Below are 22,542 nucleotides of genomic sequence, written 5' to 3'. Positions count from 1 at the left end.
GTACACCTGAAACTAATATAACACCGTTAACTATACTGGAATTAAAAAAAAAAGACCAGTCATAAATACTGATGGTGGACACAAGACAGACTAAAAAAAATAGCCTAACAGGGAGCTGTATAAGCAACTGGCTTTAAAACACTGATTGCCCTAAGAACAAACTGGACAACAAAGAAGTTATGCAAGAAGCCCAGAGCCTAGCAAGCAAATCATATCACCAAGTTCTGCCAAGACCCCTCTATCACCATGCCAGCAGCATAAGCTAATTCTGCTGAAGGAAGCCAAAATGTCACATAAGGGTTCTTTCCAGCTTCCCAGTGTCCCTTGAGAGTGTATGGTTTTTGTAAAACACAATGAGCAAGCCAAATCAGGTTAGAGATATTACAAGGAAAATCTGGCAGGCAGCCATCTCGGCTTTGTTTCAACTGATGTTCATAAAAAACACAGGTTAAGAAAATGGTAGCACAACGTCTGGTGTTTGAGATCTAACAGCATGCAACATGTTTATGGCATACATTAGGCCACAAACTTCAGTATGGGGCTGGGGCACACTGAACTTCAGATCTGGTGGACAAAGGATGGAAATAGGAAAGCATGTCTTGTACTGTAATAAATACAGACTGCTCTCAGAAGACCACAAGCAGGTGGTTTCATTAAAACAAAACAAAACAAAAAACCCAAAACCTACTGCCTTTAGATTAAAAAAAAATTCATATGTTTCAGTCTTATATAAAATAGAAGGTCAGTGCACACTTGGCTAATTACAGCTTTTTTTATGAGGCTATGACAGACTATAATCTGGCAAAAACGAGTCCAAATGAAACAGCCAGAGTGATGGTTTGGGGGAATTAGGTGAGGATTTCAAGTGGGACTAAAAGCGGGGAAAAAGGAAGAAAGCTTTCATTAAGCAGTTTATACTCTGGTAGGAGGATTAAAAAAAGCATCCCCAGACTGATTTTATTTTCATTCCAAATAACCTCTTATTTAGTGTATTTTTCCTTCAAGTTCTTGAACACATTTATAATGATTGCTTTCAAGTCTTTGTTTCCTAAAACTAACATCTGGGCCATATCAGATGTTAGGGAGGGTCTCTACTGACTACTTTTCTTCCTTGTCTAAGATTTTCCTGTCCTTCATGTCTAGTAATTTTTTACTGCATATTAGACATTTGTCATATCGGATTCATTCCTATGAAGACTATTGATTTTTGTTCTAGCAGGCAGTTCAATTTCAGGCTGATTATGTTGAACTTGCATAGACCTAGATTTATACCTTCTTAGAGCAAATCTGTGAAATGCCCAAAGTGTCTCCCAAGAAGATCTAACTTGTCAGGACTCATGTCCGAACTTTGTCTCCTCTGAAGATTGTACAGAGGCTTGGTTTTAGGTGTTGTTAGAGTGGCTCTAAAGCAGGCTCCACTCTAGGACAAAGTTCTTATTTCTAATAGCTCAGTTAAAAGAGTAGGATGTTAACCAGTCATTTCCATGCTGGCTGGGATGGAATGCAATGCCTACCAGCACCACCTCACCTCTGGTCTCATGGTTTCATTCTCACCCATGTATTCGCTGCTCTTTGGTAAGATTCACAGTCTTACACCAAATAACACATGCAGCTCACCCTGAGCAATGGACTCATGAAGGACCCTCATGCAGACTTCTGTGGCCCTCTTTTGCACAGATCCCTCATCTCCAGTCCCCTATGCTACAGATTCCAGCAGCTTTAGTCACCCCACCACTGACCTATCTCTTCTGAGGACGGTGGTACTGCTGTGCTGTGCTTAGGTTCTATGTATCCCACTGCAGTAGGGAAACTGTCCTCAGAGTGAGCCAGTGATCAAGAAGGCTCACCTCATGTTTCCTTTCTTTCAGGGACCAGTCTTTACTGCCGATTATCCAGAGCCTACAAACCATTATCTCATAAATCTGTCCAGTTGTTTATGGTAGGAGAACTAGTGATAGCCACCACTTAATAGACCTTAATAGTTCTGCATTCCATAGGAATGCTGAAGAAAAGTACAACGTTCCATTTTTAAAATGCAGCCCTCCCAATGCAAGTGAGTATCAGAGGCTCCTGAGGGCTCACAGAAGCATCCCTAGAGTTCCTGGAATCCTCCATTTATTCACTCTTTGACTCAGACACAAGTTCACAATGCATTCATTCACCCATTCAATAAATACTGAGAGTCTACCATGTGCCAAGCACTGTTCTGGGAACTGGGGACCCAGCTGTGGGAGACAGCAAATGTCCCTGCCCTCATGGAGCTTATTTCCTGCTTGGAGTGGTTCTGGCCCCACTCCAAAGCAATGCTTCCCCTCTGCAGTTGTTCCTCTAATTATTGACTTGATAGAGAAAAGGGTGACTTGCATGAGCAAAATATCAAAAATAATTTAAAAACCTATATCTAGGGGTGCCTGGGTGGCTCAGTCGTTGGGTGACTGCCTTCGGCTCAGGTCATGATCCCAGGGTCCTGGGATTAGCCCTGCATTGGGCTCCCTGCTCCGCAGGAAGCCTGCTTCTCCTTCTCCCACTCCCCCTGCTTGTGTTCCCTCTCTTGCGGTCTCTGTCAAATAAATAAATAAGATCTTTAAAAAAAACAAAAAACACCTATATCTATGTAACACTATGTCACAGACACAGTTGCAGGTGCTTTGTATGCATGAGCTAACACTCAAAATAAAGTGTCATCAGAGAGGAGGAAACAGGCTGAGACTTGCAAACTTGCTCACAAAGCTCATGAATAGCAGAGACAAGACTCAAACCTAAGTAGTCTGACTCCTCACATATTTTTTAAAGATTTTTAAGTAATCTCTACACCCAACGTGGGGCTTGAATTTACAACCCCAAGATCAAGGGTCACATGCTCCACTGACTGAGCCAGCCAGGCGCCCTACTCCTCCCAACTTATAACCACTGCATTGTTCTATTTCTCAAAGAGAGAAGAGAATTACATTGGAGATGGAGGGAATAAATTGTGATAGTTTCTAAGCAAGAAAATATAAGTTTTATTTAATAGAAGCCAACTAGGACCTGGGAAGGTTGTGAGAAGTTAAAAGAGGCAAGAAGAGGTGGCTCAGTCGGTTAAATGTCTGTCTTCAGCTCAGGTCATGATCTCAGGTTCCTCTTTCCCTCTCCCCCTTACCCCTCCCCTGCCTCACTCTCAAACAAATAAGAGAGGCACAAGACAAGTTGATTGAGTTACCATATAAGGGCACAATTTCCTTTGTCCCACTGACCATGAGGAAAAAAGTAGTGTTCTGAATCAGAAAAAGAACAGAAAACTTTCCTGAATAAAAGGCTTGAGGGTTCCTTGGGGAAGTTGAGCATATAGGTGAAAGTGATACAATTCTAGCAACCCCCCTACTGGTATATGCAGAACTAGTCCCATCAGATGCTTCAAGAAAAAGTGCTCTGGGATCAGGTCCCTATGAGAAATATATTTTCTTTGGAGACTTAAAATGCATAGCAGCAAAGGAAAAGATCTGATAAATCCTATAGTAAAGAAACCCATTTTATTTAACTCAGAATTTCCCAAACTTAATTGACCACAGAATCGTTCGTGAATAAATGAGGTGTGTGTAAGAGACAAGCAGACACAAGAAAATACCTCTTGGAATTGCTGTTCTAGGAAACCCATTTTAGAATTTGCTATTTAGTAGCAAACGCGAACTAAAAATCCATTTTCAGAGGAGGTCAAACCTCACTATTGTGGCCATGCAGTGTCTTACAAAGAGAATTCGAGTAGAGCTGTAGTTTAGGTATGAGAAAATATTAAATCTTTATTAGGTAGTAAATGACCAGGAACTGACTGCAAGAAAGGTACCAATTTGTACCTAAGCAGGATATGCCTTTATAGCTTATCCCAAAATGATATACATATTTGAAAAATTAAAGTTAAAATGAAACTTCTAAATTAAGAAAAACATTTTGTAGAAAAGATAGCACAACTAGCAGCCGAGGGCATGTAGGTTATTAGGTCTTTAGGTTATCTCAGTTACCCATTTTGGGGGGTCACAAGTTACTAAGAAGCTATCGTGTCCCCTCAAGGCAGCCACCTGAACCACATCACAATAACCTGAAGGAAACCCCCAGGTAGAGGCTAGTGTTTCTCATCAGCCTTTTTATGGAGACTCACATGACTGCACCGGGCAGCTCACCTATCACTTGCCTATTGGTGAGACTGTGAGTGGAAGACAGTTTCTGCCCCGTGCTTGTGAGCTCCGCCCTTTCCCTCCTCCTGCACAGGACAGTGGAGGCCTGCGCCACTAGGATGTGCCTGGCACACTCAACTTGCTTCGCCCGTAGCAATGTATCACTTAGGAGTTACTGATCGCCTGTCTCATGGCAGGTTTAGCTCCTGCTATCTCCTACTGTTTTCATTAGGTTGTTACCCTCCGGTTATCTACAGCATGGCAATATACTCTGATCTTCAGGTATCTCTGTGTCCCCCCTGCCCAGCTGTCCTACCATTCTTTCTAACATTAGTTTTCCAATTTTTTCTCTTACTTTTCTAAACTAGTCTGTTGCTCTCTGATATCCCAACAAATCAGGCTATACAGTGATTAGGAACCTAGATTCTGGAGCCTAACAATGTAGGTTTGAACCCAATAATCCCCTGCATAACACCTGGGGACCTAGGACAAATTAAGTAACTTCGGCACCTACCTGTACAGTGGAGATCATCACAGTACCCCCTTCACATGGTTATTGTGAAGAATGAAATAAGCAATGTAAAAAAAATGTTTAGCATAGAGCTCAAAGCGTGTTAGGTTTGCTCTTTCTAGTTTTTTTTTTTTTTTTTTTAAAGATTTTATTTATTTATCTGAGAGAGAGAAAGAGCATGAGCAGGGGGGAGGAGGCAAAGGGGCCGAGAGAAGTAGACTTCCCGCTGAGCAGGAAGCCAGACTCAGGGCTCGATCCCAGGACCCCCATGACCTGAGCCCAAGGCAGATGCTCAACCGACTGTTGAGCCCAGGCACCCCTGTTATTTCTTCTATATTCTCTCTCATTCAAAATCTTGTAGCCTTTCTTCTTGACCTTTATATTTCCCAGGTACACGAATATTATACAGACTCAGTAATTAAATTTCCCATTACATTGACTTATCATTGTTCCTCACATCACAAAATTAACAGAGCTTCCTACCCTTAAAGTTCATATCCATCTCCCCCGCCCCAAAGTGTTCCCATAACCCTAATTCATCCAGTCTCATTCTCATTAATCTATTTATATTTTAAAATTTGCTAGGTGTTGTAACAGACTCACGTTTCAAGGAATTAAAGGTTTGTTCGACACACTATGTTCAAGAGAGTAAAGCAATTTAAAATAGGTATAAATAAAGGCTCCAATTTCCACTCAGTTCTTTTCTTTTTAGAATCCAAAAAGCTAGCTCCATTTTAAGGACCCACACTCTGTTGCTTTCAGTGTTTGGCAATGTTCTTGCCAAAGAAAGTTTCACCTCAACTTTGAGATGTCCAAAGGTACATTAGAGTTGTATAAACAGATACATGACCAGAGAAATATTCTTTTTTCATCTTCACTGCTCAGCAAAATTAGGCCATTTTCCCCTGAGGTTGAAGAAAAAAAATCTTATTTGTTCAACTTTATTATTTTTTTAATAGTACTCTTTCCTGCTGTATTCAGGATACTGCTGTCAAGCTGACTTTCTCTCCAGTTCCCTAACCCTTATTATTCTTCTTGAATCTTGTACTGGCTTCATGTGAATTTCAACGTTTCCCTTCTATGTCTAAGGGCCCTAAAACTCTTTTTAGCCTATCTCTCCCTATGGCCAGACTTGGCTTCCTCCTCAGAGCTAGCCATGGCTCAGCCCTCTCATTTACTAGGTATTTATCCATCACCTACAAATATGCACCGTGTCTATCATGTGCTCAGTACCACATTACCAATATGACACTGTCCACAAAGGGATCTCGAATGAGAAAGGTTGTTAGTAACCTGGGCAACTCTCCGTACACAATCCTTCTCTTCACCTAAAGATCAGCAGCAAACCTAACCATCCCCTCGTAGGTCTACTCTGTGTCATCTGGGACAGGATGTGGAGAATTCGGAGTTAAGAACTGCATGTTCACGTTGTTGTTTTTCCTATGCCAAGGTTCTCTGGGATTCAGGCTTATCCTACTACACAGTTTATGCTAAACTATCATACTTGATTCAAGTTCTCTGGTGGTTTTTTGTGTGTGGCCCCTGTCCCTATTCATCTTCTTTTATAGTCCCAAGTCATACCTGGCAGGGTATTTTTTTTTGGTGAGTAAAACCCCTCCTGCCTACATGGCTGACAATATGAAGACCGAATGTGAAAATCTCAGATTCTTAGTATAATAAGGTTTGGTATTATAGGAATTTGTATACACATAGGTAACATTTTACCCAAAACACAATAGCTGCACTACTAAAAAGTCTTATTCAGTACCACAGTTAATCTATAAGCCTATTGATCCTGTTGCCCAATATTAGTAGGCTAATTAACATATCACATACACATGATTCTAATGTATAATTAGGGACTTTTCAAAACCTATGTTAAACACCAGAAACCAGTTTTGTGAGAAATCCAGGTAAGCACATACACCTTCATTTGTATCAGATGCAATTTTGAAGGTGTTCTACTTAAAATATTTAAAAAATGACGGGCAATGAGACCCTGCAGATACTTTACCATCAAGGCCGGTAAGCAGGAAATCCAGAGTCAATACGCAGATAGAGGTTTATGTTAATGAATCATTTTAAAAACATGCTTTATAAAAGAACTTGAAATGGAACAAGGCAACTGAAGGCTCTCTAAAGGTTTAAGTAAGTTTTCCCCAAAAATGCCTTGAAATGGAACAGTACAGATAATTCATTCCCAGTTTTCTACTTCAGACCGTGAACCTCAGCTCTGGTACCAAGAGATGGAAACCACTCTTCACCTCATATAAAAAAAAGGGACAGTTGATAGAAATTCATGCACTGAATTATGAGCAGAATTTTTCATTCTCATTAAAAGCCAGTCTTGCTTTTGCTTTGCCTTTTTCCTCTTTGGGGATGTGTGTTAACATAAGTTGATTTTAGGTTGTCCCCAGAAATCACGGTCTCCTTAAGTTGGCTGAAACACCAAGTCCTCTTTTAGACCTGATAAATCAAGTTCCAAGTGTTCTCTCAACTCATGCTCACACGGTTAGGTTCAGTAAAAACTCATGTTACCCTGCACAGATGGGGTCGGTCGCCAAGAATGTTTTTTATTAAAAATGAGCTATTAAACAACTTTCTGATATTAAATTATTTGTTTGTTACATCCTGATATATTCTGAGATTCCAACAATGTTCTGGATTCATAAAGTACTTCTTCACCCAGGATTTAAAAGTTTCACTCAAACATAAATCCATTAATCTCTCAAACTGCCCTATGAAGTCAAGAGCATATTCTAACTCTGCATACAAAATACTTCCAGAATGAGCTTATCATAAATCAGTCATGTTTTCAGCCATATCCACAGAAAACTACAATCCCACATCTCTGCAATAGAGAAACAAGAAAATTCTGTATAGAGGTGGATGTTAAATAATCTCCAGTAAATATTTTAAGACTGCAAACAATTTTTTCTACTCTGTTAAAAAGATACATTTAAAAAATAAACATGCGGCAGATACGAGGTTGCTATAAATTCTGAAAACGGCTTACCTATTAATGTAACTGAGGGCAACATAGGTTGGCTGCTGTAATTCTTGTTTTTCTAAAACACGTGGATCTGTATCTGTAATAAAAACACAATTATGATTTTTCAGCTTTTGCATTAGAACATATGAGGGTGCCTAACAAAGAAATAGGGGCTAAACAGAGAAAAAGATTTAACATTCCTCTTTTTAAAGAAAACCCAGGCAGCAAAGCACCATCATTTGCTCATTCATTCATAAATAACAAGATATTACATTACTTTTCAAGGGAATTCCAAACATCAAGTGATAAAATGTCCATCTGTCACACAAACTCTTGCACAATCCCCCTCATAAATATTGGTTTTCACTGCTTACAGTTACAATGTTGGCATGGTTTTTGGAGGGTAATCGGCCTAAGAAAGAAAGTCTCTGTTAATTATGCTCACTTGAATGCTGGAACAAATTAGTTGCCATTGGAAAGCTCCATCAATTTGAAAACCTACTGAGTATTGTTCTTGCTCACTGAACACTTTCCTGGGTTTGGATTCACTTTCTAGAGGGCAGCTCTTCTTTTTAATTGTATAATGAGTTTATTATAACTTTTTCTAGACTCTCAATCAGGAATTCTCATGCTGGTTCAGAATCCACAAATACCACATTCATCAGAGGGGCTTGCCCCCCTGAAGAGAGCGAATTCAACACCATAGCAACCTTCTGTAATGGTGTCTCTCCAACATGGCACACACACAAAATGCACTTTTCACAACTAGAACTGCATTCTCAAGCTTCTCACATGGAGCAGTGATTGCACTAAACACATGCAAAAGCAATGTTTATATAATAAGACTATAAAGGGGGAGAACTGCACACATTTTCATTTTCCTAGAAAAAGGCTCAGACGTTTCACACAGATTTCATTATAACCTCATTTAAAACCATCTCATTATTAGAACTCTTCCAGCTGCACTTGGCAATAACACCTTCTTTGATGTAATGACAGATGTTGTTTCAAGCACCTTTGTACAGGAAGCGTTTACTGCACGTGGTTGATGTAAGATACACTAACTCCAAAGCACATTAACAGGTGAGGGGAGCGGGGGGGGCGGGGGTAGGCACAGTGGCAGGGAGCACGGATGGCAAAAAGGATAGCATAAAAAAATCAATTTACAATGCTTTTGGCTCCCAGACTAAAACTAGGCAGTAGTGGCAGTTTTATTCTTGGTGTTAAAGTTAAGAATCTCATGTTCACTTTATTGGTTTTCCTATGCCAAGAATTTCAGAGACCTACTCTTCAGAAATCCTGCTTCCTGGGTCTTTGCCATTGCAGGTCTTTGAAAGCCAAATTCTCAAACAGACAAAGATTCTCTGAATGGCTCCATCAAGTCGGGTCTCAAGGTTTTGGCAGCACGAGTGAGAACGAATCAGTAACCCAGCATTTCCTCTCCCTCTTACAATGATTACATATGCAACTGTAGCTGTTTGTAGATCACTAGCCTGCAGATACAACCCACGGTTCTCTACATACTGGAAACCACTCTTCAAGGGAAACTTAGGTTTTCAAATATAACCCTTCCTCACACTCATCTAAGTTTGCTGTGACCCCACAGCATATGTGTTTCTGAGAAACACTTTGTGCACTCGCCTGTGTTCGCTAGAGGAGTCAGTAAAACAGTGCTCACCAGGGAAAGGTGTTTTATCCCCAAAATGGTCCACTGGAATGCTGGGCAGGCCATGTGTGCAAATGGTGACTGACAGACCAATCCTGCAAGGTCTTTGTAGGTGCTTAACAAGGTAAGAAACAAGAGATTGGAAACAAAAACCATGAAAATGAAGAGGAAGATAAGAAAGAACAAGGCAATGATTGCAAAGGTCTATGTGGAAAATTTCTCAAATGATCACAAGACACTTTGACCTCAAGTGGAGCGCCTGATGATGGAAGCGCCTGATGATGGAAGTGCTTAGCTTTTGAGACAAGGGCCTGAACTTGATTCACTAAAACCCATTCCTTCAGAGCCATCTGGCACATGATTACATAAGGTGTATTATTTTGAAAGAAAAGAGCACCATTCTGAGTCTAAAGTGTGTGTTTAAAGGGGAAAAGAGTTAGGAGGCCAAAAAACATTTTTATATCTTCCACCGTTGCCTTTATACTTGTAATTGATGCTCAGTCTGTTTTCCCACAAACCATCCTTCGAAGCTTTCCTTTGTTTCCAAGTCATAGAAGTTCTCAACTCTTTTAAATACTGCTTCTCTAAGCTACTTTTACTTTTACTTTTCTTTTACTAGGTGTGTGAGTATGTATACACACAAACATACATTTATATTATTCCTTTCCTCTTCACACTCCAAGACCTCCTTGGGGAAGGGGAAGAAGTACCTTATACAAAATCCGTTAGTTCTCTAATGCTCAAATGAATGGTGTTGGCCACAAACATTCACAGAAATTACACCCTGTGATTTTTCACAAACAAGAATGTTTGCATTCCAGCCGCAAAGCAAGGTACTGAAATATTGTTTTCTTCCTGTGTTTCATCACCTTCTGTAACCTATGCTAGCCTTACGTTCACATACCCTCAAATAATTAGTGGTGAAATGGACTTCCAGAAGCTTCCAAATGCCACCCTCTCCATGACAAAAAGACCATCTGGAAGCACCGCAAGCAAGATTCTCTTTTTCTAGAATGTCGACTCTGGCAACCACAAGAAAGCTGGACTTCTAGACAGACTTCCACCAGGCTTTCAACATCTTTTTCAGATTAAATGTTTCCTTGGACAACCCTGAGAACATTCATTAAAGCTTCGAGTTCTTAAAAATGAAATCAGGCACTTGGTGCCCACAAACCAGGAGAGGCCTACACAAGTGCTACCGGACGAATAGCATCAGCTGCTGGTTGCAAATAAACATCAGCCCCGTCCCTCGCTTCCTGGCTGACTGGTGTGCCGTGATCATGACTCACCATTTTATGGATTTAATGACGCCGTTGAGCACTTCACATTCAGTACAAGTAGAATAGCTGCCTTTATTATTCCTCCCTCCCTGACAGAAAAGGGACTGCCTGCTGCTAGAAACTCTACAGGAAAGGATTAGAGCAACAAGAGAGGAGGATTTTCACAGCGGGACGATGACGTGCTCCTCAGGAACATGGAGAGTCCATTGTCAGAGTGAGCTGGAGAGAGTAACACTATCCACTAGAGATTACTGAATTCCGTAAGAATAATTTCCTTCTACCACGTGCCACACCACGGAGAAATTTTCTGTATAGGGTAAGCCGCTACAGGAAGAAATGGGATCTCAATGGCAATGGCAAGAGCCCACAATATTCTTGACAGTTCTCTCGCTTGTTTGTTTACGGTGCCAATAAAAACCTGTAACTGGAACATCAGCTATCGAGGCCCAGAGATAGAATCCGCCTCGGTCAATGGTCTGTGGGATAGGAACACTTGATTTTTTTCATCACCGCAGGATGCTCCTCAGGCTGGCAACTGGCAAGGCGGCAAGCCTTTCTATCATGTGGCTGTCTATGGCCACACAGAACAGCACTCTACCACTTTTACAGCACTAAGAAGTGAGAAGAAGATAAACCCAAACTTTTTCAGCAGGGCAGGGTATAGCCAAAAAAAGCACAGAGAGATTCTGGTTTTCTGCCTCATGCCACCCCTTGCATGCTCACAGATTCCAAGTTGACTGAAGGCTAAGAGAATTCAAATGTTAAGATTTATCACTACCCCGGTGATAAAAACCTATCAGCTTGCTTCCGTTTCTAAAACATCTTCTAAAATAGATGGCTATGTGCCCCTTCTGGCATTGCTCCCTCAGGCTAAGAGCTTGAATGCTCAGCTGTACATAAGAACTAGCCACAGGTACAAAATGGAAGATTCCTGTAACTCACAGGGTCCGAGGGACTCATGGCTTTACAGATTCAACTGCATGGCAAAGGGCTCAATGTCACAGCACTAGCTCCCACGACTTCTCAAGTGGTGGGGTGGGGTGGGGTGGGGGGAGGGGGAGAAGAAGGCACGGCAGATGGGAGACATAAGGATAGGACAGCCTTCGGACCCTTCTCAGTAGGAAGTGGGATTGTGACAGGACCAAGAAAAGGCCACCCTGCTCAATCAGTAAGGCTCCTGTTCCTCAGCTCTGCTGTCTCTGGTGTTGGGAACCAATGGCAATTAAGTGGATTTGTGACACACCTTGAACCTTTTGTTGTACTATCTTCAAGCCAAAATGAAAACTATCAAGGTTATTTGCTGGGTTAACTGAGGCTAATTAATAAGCTCATGGGCTTTGGCTATGCTTTAGCTAGCCTACACTGTTAGGATTTTATAGGCCTGAATTACTTATAAATTTAAGAAAGTGAAAAACCAGCTGTTCTACCTCTCAACAAGGCTAATGAGGCCTCCATTAGCAATGAGCTATTTGCAAGCTGAGAGGCAGCAGTTGGGGAAGAGGGGATATCATGTCCGCCTGAGAAGGCCTTCTTCAAATTCTGCATCCTCCCAACATCAGGCTCTTTCCTCAGTGTGTACGGCAGCAGTGGGAGGTAGAGAGGATGTGGGTGGGCAGGCAGTGGGCGACTGGCAGTGCTGGAAGACCCTGGAGAGGCAAAGGCCCACCCAGTCAGATGTAGGGTTTTGAAGATCCAGGCTGGATACACCACTTTTCTTTGGACTCACTCTGTAATAATTAATGGGCACAGTCTGTTCTCAGTCTTCTCCTAATAGCTGAACTCCGAAAACCACAGAGTGTTAGTTTATTCAGTGTGGCCTTCCACAACACCCCTGGCTGCATTCACCACACCCCCTTCTCTGCACCACTCCGCTGCCAGCACTCCTTTTATTTCGGTCCCCACAGAGGAATCATCTGGGTATACCCTTTTCCCTTCCACACTTCTCAGAGGTGAAGAACTGTCTCATGTTCTCTTACCTCTCCAGCTCTCAGCTCAGTGCCTCACGTGTAGGAGAATGTACACTTATTGAACATATACGCTCATTATAGGACCAGAAAGTGGAACTTTTCGTCGAACATGGCAAACTGATCAAGGGCATTGGTTGCTGTCACCATCCTAGGCCCCACTGAAGTAGAAATAAAGCAATAGAAAACTCCCCAGGGATAGAAGAAGGGGAGACATCAGCAGTCCAGTGATTTTAGCCAGGATTTTGGAAGATGGAAAAGCCCTGCAGGAGTGGAAAGTGACCCAGGGAGTAGGAGCAGCTACACCCTTGAGTGGCTGAGGAGACCCGTGAGCCAGGAGGTGAACCCGCTGTGGAAGCCCTGAGAGGCTCTGGCTTGGAGGTGCCAGGGGAGGCAGAAGGGCAAGGAAGGGGAAGTTCAGACCAGAAAACAGGAAGACTGTTTAAAGGATTGATTAGCCAGAGACACTGAACCAGTGAAACCAAACGTGGCAAAGGGGGGAGAAGGGAAGAACATGTCTGAAAGGGGGATGAAAGTAGAAAAATGCCTACTACCACTGCTTCCAAGAACACTGGCAGCTAGTTAGAGGATTCCTCTGATTATGTGGGCGCAGAAAAGACACCATCTGATGCTGACATCTGGCAATTCCCTGATTAAATGATCTCCCCACAGTTACGTCCATGATCAGCAAGCCTCATCAATGCCTCCATCCAGAGCCTCCCATCAGCCTTCTATTGCCTCAGTCTTAAATATGAGCCAAGAACAGTCAAGGAAGAATCATCAGACATTTGGAGGAAAGTCGTGAAGATGAACGGGATACACGATAACAATGGTGGGGGAGGGAGATGTGGAGACAGAAGCAGAGCAACAGACTTGGGAGGTCAAGTGACATGGCTGCTCGCACAAACCCAGTTAGTGGTAGGGGTAGGACCGGAAGACCTGCATCCTGAGTCCCAGTAGGTCAGCACCCTGACCTTTCAAAAGGTGGCTCATCCTCTGAAGTCAACTCATTGCAACTATCCAGCTGTAATGCTGGACCCCATGCAGATGATCTTTCTAGCTTTCTTAAAAGCCCAGCATAGTTCTACTTCAACATTCGCTCCATTTTCAGGACTGAATTTGATGAACCAACAATTTACAAAGACAACTTTCAATTCACGGCTAGTTTACTCCAGCTACTGAAATAAATATTTCTTGTTGGAAATGGTCCTTTCAAAAAAAAAAAAAAAAAAAAAAATCCTACAATTGCACATAACCAGCCTTTGAATGGATCAACTTTTCCTTAGTTTATAGACCTGTCATTTGAAACTTTTCCCAAGCCATAATTTCCATTACAGGGCAGTCAGTGGAAATTACAGTGAGATTCTTGCCTTCCCAAATTCAATGTGAAATCCAGATGCACTTAAGTGTTGCTGTAAACTTTATGAGTTAAATATCTAAAAGTCAGGGACACTGTGCAGCACAATAACACCACGTATTAAAAAAAAAAAAAACATTCACGTTCATATTTGTAGCTGGAGTTTTCCCCTACAAGTGAGTGAATAAACATATTCGACTGTAGGGACAATGCTCTGGGAGGCCAATTCATACACAAACACGACATGTTGCAGCGTTCCCAGTTTCTGGCACGGCCAGAGGGTTCAAGTTATTAGAAATAGACAGTTCTGACTGGGATGCTTTCTAACTTTTTACCAACCCATCAAATTCCTAAGGTCATTGAAGACCCCTTGAGAGTCATAGCTATTTTTCCTAAGTATGAAATGTGTAGGCCTGATATCTATGACACGATCAGTCCCTACTCTTCAATGGTGACAGAATGTTATTTATCCACCCAAGCTCTCACCTTGTTACCTGGGACAAGGGGACCGGCCAGAGACCAACGTGGCCACCAGGTATGCTTGTATGCTTGTCAAGTGCACAACCTGTCCCTCTGTATACAGCAGCCCTGGAGACTGAGGTGCTAGGATTACATAATAAAATTCTTTCAAACAGGAGTAAGGCCAAAACTTGGTCCCATTTAATCCTTCATGAAGGTGTGTGTACACATAAACCTACAAGTCTACTTTCCCCAGAAATGAACCTGATGATGGATCCAAGCAGTATGCCACACAAAAAAGCACAAAGGAGCGTCTGTGTCACTCCCGGCCAATGGAAGGGCCTTTAATAAGCAGGCATCTGGAAGAGGAGATAGCTGCTGGTGGGTAAGGCTAGGTGACAAAAGAAAAGGCAGGGAGGATGAGGCTCTGAAGTCCTCTCTTCAAGGCTGGGAGGGAACTGTTTATGCGAAGACACTTCCATTCCTTTTGCTTGAAATTGTTTACCAAAGGAAACCCTACCCATCCTCCAAGGCGTTGGCCTCTATACTACCTCTACCATCTGTTGTGCTGTACATATTTGCAAATCCATTTAAACACCCCATCAAAACGGAAGCTGCTTAGGGGACCAGTCCTTAGATGACACACATCGTAAGCCCAGTGCTTTGTAAATAATCACTGTGCATTAGGATGTAGGCTGAAGACATAAATGCATGCCCTGGACATGCATAACACAAAAGACACTATGATGAGCATCCAGCTCAGACAATTCGACTAATAAAGTCAGACAGGAGAGGAAAACAGACCCATGTGAAAGGACTGTACCAGTATATAGAGATAGTTACATGAAAAATATACCTACATTTGTTCAGAGGGCAACAAAATGATGCAATATTAGAATGGGGGTGCAGATAGGGTTAATTTGGGAAGGGCTTACTGATGAATGGGAACGGAGTTGGGTTTTAAAGGGAGGGAGGCAGAGGGAGTCACTCATAGGTAAGGTTAGGGAATCTAAAAATGACTAAGTTTGAAGCAGAAAGCATAGGCGAGAAGCCTGTAGGTACTATGGAAAGGCCGTAGGGCCAATATTCATTAGTTATAGAATATTTATGGAGGAACCTTCGAACAGTGGTTCTGAACTGTGGGCCATTTTACACTCTGCCCACCCCAGGGATGTTTGGCAATGTCTGGAGACAAGAGGGGTGGGGGTGGGCCTGCTGTTATCCAGTGGGTAGAAGCCAGGGATGCTGCTTAAATGTCCTACAATGTGCACATGGGACAGCACTCTCCTTTTCCACCCCCCAACAAAGAACCGTTTGGCCTAAAATGTCAATAGTGCCAACAAGGAGAAAAAGCCTGCTTTAGAGCAACATGAACATTATGAGAAATGGAGCTGTTGCTTCTAGATTGCCTGTCAATGATCATTTTCGTTATTTTCTATTGTCTGAATCCAGGAAGCCAAAAGGCTGTTAGGAAGGTGCAAAAGGAGGATACAAGAGGTTGTTTGGATTTAGAGAAGAGCTTGGACTTTCTTTATGGAAACAAAGAAACAGAATTCGATTTGAGAAAGACATACTGAATTCTTGCCATATGCTAGTTGCTCAAGGGAAATTCTAAGTCAGTACGTCCACAACTGAGCAAGAAAAATGACACAATTCACAGTTAATAATAATCCAAGACAGGCTGTGACGTATGGCAATAGAGAGAATCCTACTAAGTGCTGTAGAAAAAAACATGATTCTGAGAATGAGAAACTTCTCGAAAGAAAATCTTACATGAATTTTGAACTAAATCTCTAGTGAGAAGAGACAAAACGGTAAGTCAGAATAGAAAATAGTTTGAGCAGATGAACAGAAGTAGAGATGGGCAACACATCCAGTGCGGCTGGAACTCTGCAAGAAGAGTCTTGCAATTCAGACTGGGCCCACATCCTGGAAGGTTTGAAATGCTTGGCAGAGTTCAGACTTACTTCTGTAGACAATGGAGAGCAGCTGAAGGGGTCAACCGATAGGTCTGTGTTTTAGAAAAATAACCGGTGGTGGGGTGGAGAACTGAGGAGAAAGTAGAAGACAGAAATAGAAAATCTGGTGAAAGTAGAAATGGAAAGACATAATTTTTCTATGTTACAGATCTGAGTGCCTCATTATCAGAAGTAAGGAAGTAACTAGAAAGTGAAAAGGGTTTGACAGACAAGAAAAGGAGGTCTGCTTCTGATGTGTGGGGAGACATTTTGCAGAACCAAGAAGCCTGGGCCTCAAAGCAGGAGAGATAAAGGAGTCATGATACACACAGAAACTGAGTGCTGAGGATCCCATCATACAGCCACACATTCCAGCAGGCCCTTGAAACAGAGCAAGTCCCTTAGAACAATGATATATAGTAAAAACCCAACTCTGACTAAAAACTTGGTTATCATATCACTCAGCCAACTAATCGGTAAGTACTGACTGAGGACCTACCAGGGATAAAGAAATCCCACCCAGTATGAAGAAAAGCCAAACGTTGTACTGCACTAGAAACCAAGTAATTGGTAAATTTCACAGGAAAGTGTAGCAGGGGTTGGGGGTGCAGAGTCACAAAGGGCCCAGAGTTCAGTGTTTTACAGGATCTGGTACCCGAGTCTCTAAGGCTCACTCTTGCAGTTACCCTCTCACTGGAAGCCCTGCTCCCATTTCTTGGTGTTGCTTTAGGATTTATAATGTGATTCCCCCCCCCAGTCAAACTGCTTCAGTTCAATACTAGCTGTATAACCTCTTTAAATCCTAGTTTTCTTCATCTGAAACGTGTTGATTAAGGTATGGGGCACCTGGGTGGCTCAGTTGGTCAAACGTCCCACTCCTGGTTTCGGCTCAGGTCATGATCTCTGTGTGGTGAGATCGAGCCCCACATCCAGCTCCACGCTGGGCAGGGGGTATGCTCTTTCCCTCTCCCTTTGCCCCTCCCCCAGCTTGCACTCTTCTAATAAATAAATATTTAAAAAAAAATGTTGGTAAAGATAATACTTTTGCCCTAGGGCAGAAATGAAGGATTAAATGAGCAGTGTTAGATGTAGTTACTACTCAATTTTTCAGCCCATGAAGTGTTTTGCAATTAAATGCTGAACTGTTATAGATTATCTCCATTTTATAGTCGGAGGCAGAATGATGCAGAGAAAACCCAACAACTCATCATTCACACAGTGTGGCAAAAACTGTTGGCTGCCATCCAGTAGTCCTTTTCTGTTCTTCCTCCACAGTGATTAGGAACATCACCTTCCTGTAGAAGTCTACATTTCCCAGCGTGCCAGGTGCAGCCATGTGACTAAGTCCCCGCCGATAAGATGTAAGGCTTCTGGGAAGCCTCCTTAAAAGCATGCACCTTTCTTTGGGTAATTTTCCCTCCTGCCAGTTGGAAGAATAACTGGAGCTCCTGCATCTACTCTGGATAGGAAATAATCTTGGGAATGGAAATCCGACATGGCGGAGCAACATAATAGGAGTCTGGATCCCTGATCCTGTGAAGCCCCATACCACTCCAGGACTGACTGCCTCCAGATGGCTGGAAAGTGAGAGAAATACACTCTTCCACTTAAGACATTTCTGTTTAAGGGTTTTAGTGAGTCATGTGCAGCCAAACCAAATCAACCAGAACACAGAATAACTGGAATGCTAGTTTGTTTTGTTGGACCTAAAGTTCTAAGCTGAATCTGAAACTTTAAATATTTTTTGTCTTACCCTTTTTTTGGCGGGGGAGGGGGAACTTAAAAAAAAAAGCAAACTAAGAATTTATCATAAAACCCATGGAAAGAAAATCTGAGTAAAATCATACCTGCATCAATACAACATCTGTGGCTCACTGTTAAACTGGAATAAAGAATGGGAGACAGAGGAGGAGGAAACCATCATGTCAAATTATAGCTCCTTTGGTGGCTTTAGGACTTTCTCCAGAATTGGTTATTAGTGGGCAATAATGAAGCAAATTGCACATGCATATTACTTCTGAGTTATGAACAATGCAACCAGCAGTAACCTTTGAAGCTGTCAGGATCTTTTCAGGCAAGCAATTAAAGTGAAAAATGAGAGTGTGCACAGCTCCCATCACCCAATACTACATGTAATAACACCACCTACAAACACTGACACAAGAGTGGGACTCAGTCTGAATATTTATTAATGCAGATCTGTTCCCATTTGTTCTTCTTTCTTCCGCTGTAACCCATCCCACCCCCACCTGCCAAAATTTTTTTTCTTTAAAGGGCAGCTCTGACACCATGAATTGCATTCACCTGAAACCTACATCCACTGTGACATCTCTCCCATCTGCACTTGAAGAAATTTCCTTCCCTCTCCCTTGACCAAAATATAAATTTAGGACAAGATTGGATTCTACAGGAGAAAAAATTGATAAGGAAGTGAGCCCCAATTAGGAAATCAAGATTAAAATAATAACTGATATTTACAGAAGGCCAAATAGATGTCAAGTTTTGGGTGCTAGGCACTGAAGACCTTTCACTCCCCCAAAAAAGGTCCCAGCTGTCGAGGAGACCAGACATTAGAGGATGACTTACATTGATCTTTAATAAAAAATGATCTAGCATAGAAAGTATCTGCTATTCTGCTAAGTAAGTGTAGGAATCACCCACTGTTTACATAGGTTTTGTGATTTAAATACTTTCAAGGGCTCTGGAGAAATGACAGGAATAAATGCAGAGGTGAGCCAGTTAGAAAAGGTCTTTCCAAGCTAAGAAGAAACCCTCGTGGCTGGAGTTCTGAGACCTGATGCCTACAGGTCCTATAAACAAGTTTGGTATCATTTGATTTCATTTCTATACCATCAATTATCTAGAGACCAATGGTTCTCACCCAGAACTGCATGTTAGTATCCCCTGGGTAGCTTAAAAAAAAATTCAGATGCCCAGGACCCATCTCCAAAATTCTAATATGTCACTAGGGTTGACAATCATTAATATGACTCTGAGAAGGCTTAGGAACCAGGAAAGGGATAGTTAACTGGTTGGGAAAGTCATTAAACAAAAGTTTGCATTTCTAAAAAGGAAATTGTGAAACTGGCAATGAATTATTGAAATTGACTTAAAGGTTTTATAAATAAATCCAACATCCAGTAAAACCTTTTAAATTCAGACTTCACTTGGAGCTCTGGTCTCCCCTCTTTTACTTTCTATAAAGTGTTAAGCTTAATAATTATAGAGACAGGTTAAGGTGTTCAAGTATTTTTAAAACCAAATCACAACCAACCAAATATCAACAATCCTTGAATTGTGAGTGATTTTCATCTATTCCTAAGAACATCCTGATAAGACCACTGGCCGGAAATTTTTTCTTTTTTTCGTCACTGATTTTCTTCCCAGTGTGGTCCTAAAATTAATAAGACTGCATCACTTGAACTATTCTGTGGCTCAGATTTTTCCATAATTCAGATTGGCCTGAACCCGTGTGGTTTTCCTGTGCTGTTATTATTCATCTCAGTTACAAACCAGGTCACAACCAAGCATATTAGTTTTGCATTTTGGAAGCCAGTTAAGTCAAGGATTTGGCAAAGGGAATCACCCTCATTACTTCTCATCTCCCAGGGAAGCCAAATCAAGAGTGAGCACACGCGCAAGCGAGCACGCGCACGCTCAGGACCTAGCGACCCGACTGTCCTGAGTCAAGCAGGAGCACGCACATCGGCTGCAGCTTAGGTGGCTCAAGGTCTGATCTGCGGAGCACTGGCTGGCCGGCTGGCTATGGGATCATGCAGACCACTGCCTCGTTGCCCAGACTGCAGTCAGGAGTGCAGCGTGCAGGCTCACCAGCTACAAGGTGATGAAGTTGTTGGGGATTCATTTTTCCCCTACTCTGAATTCTTCTTCTGCCTTCATTCTTCTTGCTAATGAGTCGGAGTTCATGCTGGGCTGTAACTCAGATCCCTCTTGCGGACTGGGTGAATCTGGGCGGCTGGGAAGTCCCGGGCACCTGGCAGATGGCTCCTGGCATCCCTGGCTTTTGTGGAAGGACTTCTGGGAAGCAATTGTGGACTTAATGTTGCCTTTTTAATAAGGCTTACTTTCTTTAGACCGGCAATATAACATGGTAGCTACAGGCACAGTTCGCTGCTTACTGTGCAATTTGAGCAACTTTCTCAGCCCGTCTCAGCTTTCTGATAGGGAAGACAGTGACTTATAGTTCCTACACATTATGAGGTTATTAAAAGGATTATAAGAGATAAGCCATATACAACACAGAGCACAGTGGCTGGTACATGCTAAGTACTTAATAAATCACAGCTATTACTATTATTCTTTTAGGCATTCAGGTCTGAAAGCATTTAGTGTTTACCTTGTGGCCTACATTTGCGATCAATTGTTTTTATGTTTTTTTTTTTTTTTTTTTTAAGATTTTATTTTTGTTTGAGAGAGAGAGGGAGATTAGCATGAGCAAGGGGGAGGAGGCAGAGGGAGAGGGAGAAGCAGGCTTCCCACCGAGCAGGGAGCCCAATGTGGGACTCGATCCCAGGACTCTGGGATCATGACCTGAGCTGAAGGCAGACGCTTAACTGACTGAGCCATCCAGGCGCCCCAACAATCAATACTGTTTTTAAGGGGCGCCTGGGTGGCTCAGTCGTTAAGCGTCTGCCTTCAGCTCAGGTCATGATCCCAGAGTCCTGGGATTGAGTCCCACATTGGGCTCCCTGCTCGGTGGGAAGCCTGCTTCTCCCTCTCCTACTCCCCGCTTGTGTTCCCTCTCTCACTGTGTCTCTATCAAATAAATAAAATAAAATTAAAAAATACTGTTTTTAAGTAGCAATAACAACTGATCATAAAGGTATCATTGCCATTTGCCACATCCCTACTATGAATCAATAAGGAATGGGCAGTCCTCATGAGAATCCTGCAAAGGAAAGATCTTCCCCATCCCTTTCCCAAAGGAAAATATAAGGCTCAGAAAAGATCCAGGTCACACAACTAGGTAATGAGGCCTCAGATCCAGGTCTGACTTCCAAGTGCATGCCACTGACCTTGTCCACCACCTAGTGCTAGCACACTATTCAGTATCAGTGCTCTCAAACTGAGTCCCATGCTCTACCGACTGAGCTAGCTGGGCAGGTTCAATGCCCTCAAATTAAAATCGCTAAGTGGCTTTCCCTCCCTTCCCCCACCAATAAATAAATAAATAAATGCATGCTTCTTGGATAACCACTGGCATGCTTCAGAAGCACTGGAATGAAACACAGGGCCAAATTTTGATGGAAACCAGGACTGGTGACACAGGCTTAACTGTAGTTACTACATCTGCATCTCCTATTCAATTACTCCTTTGGGTGCCTGATCTTAAAGGACACAGATTTAGAATCAGAAGATACAGATTCTAGTCCTAGTTCAAATTATTTCTAACCTACAGCTTTTAGTCAGTTTCCTTACCTGTGAAATGGAGAGGATAATGCACCATCACCCTCACAAGCTTGAGGTGAGAATCCTGCATTTAATTGAACTATTACAAGTTTAATTGAACTATTCATTTAATTGAACTCCAAGGCTCTGCTTCCAGCTGCCAACTTAAGGTGGCCTTGGAGTTATTCCTTCTCCAACAGGAATAACTCAGTGCAGCCACATACTTACTTGTTAGTCTCTCTAGCAAATACTGCATGGAGAAGGCTTAAAGTATACGTTAAAATAGTGACCAGGGTTATCTGAACTTAGATTTCATTTTCTTTTGCCATTCCTGGAGCTTCGAGAGGGCGTGCATATGCACCTGTGTTAATTTCTCCTGGAAGAGTCAGGACATTCTCCAATTGCTTTTCCAAAGAGCCACAGGTATTTTCAAGCAGAGACTTAACACTTTCTGGCTAGCTTTCAGCTGACTTTATTGAAAGCCATTGTGACTAACTAGAAAGTGTGATCAATTAACTTGCTCTACAGATAAAAGGAAAGCCTTTCCATTTATAAACCAAGACACATTCAAATGATTTTATCACACATTCAAACCAAATACAAAACTCTATAATGCTTAAGGGAAACAGACGTTACAAAGGAACTGCAAGACATCAGATTCCTCTGAGAGGCTCAGGAGACTTTTGGGATTTAGTAAACATTACTATCAGCTGAGCTTCAGAAAAATGGAAGGCAAAGACTGATAGATTTTCTTGGCTTATTTGAGATGAGGTTTAATACTCTAGACATGGATTCAGT

General features: G+C 42.2%; 1 protein-coding gene across 3 annotated transcripts in view; it reads right to left on the bottom strand.

Annotated features, from left to right (window-relative positions):
- JAZF1 (JAZF zinc finger 1) overlaps positions 1 to 22,542 on the bottom strand; it is a 327,155-nt gene that overhangs the window by 132,916 nt on the left and 171,697 nt on the right. For 2 of the 3 annotated variants that reach the window (XM_064575123.1, XM_045864516.3), the window contains exon 2: positions 7,676 to 7,748. In XM_064575123.1, the coding sequence (XP_064431193.1) occupies positions 7,676 to 7,748 (73 nt within the window). Of the gene's footprint in view, positions 1 to 7,675; positions 7,749 to 20,166; positions 20,374 to 22,542 lie in introns of all 3 variants that reach the window. The other variant, XM_064575124.1, reaches the window with a different exon arrangement.

Source organism: Mirounga angustirostris, unplaced genomic scaffold (genome assembly GCF_029215605.1).
Source record: "Mirounga angustirostris isolate CCGP_5_RB_7025 unplaced genomic scaffold, mMirAng1.0.hap1 SCAF_12, whole genome shotgun sequence".
NCBI classification, from domain to species: domain Eukaryota; kingdom Metazoa; phylum Chordata; class Mammalia; order Carnivora; family Phocidae; genus Mirounga; species Mirounga angustirostris.
This window is presented reverse-complemented; position numbering and strand designations above follow the sequence as displayed.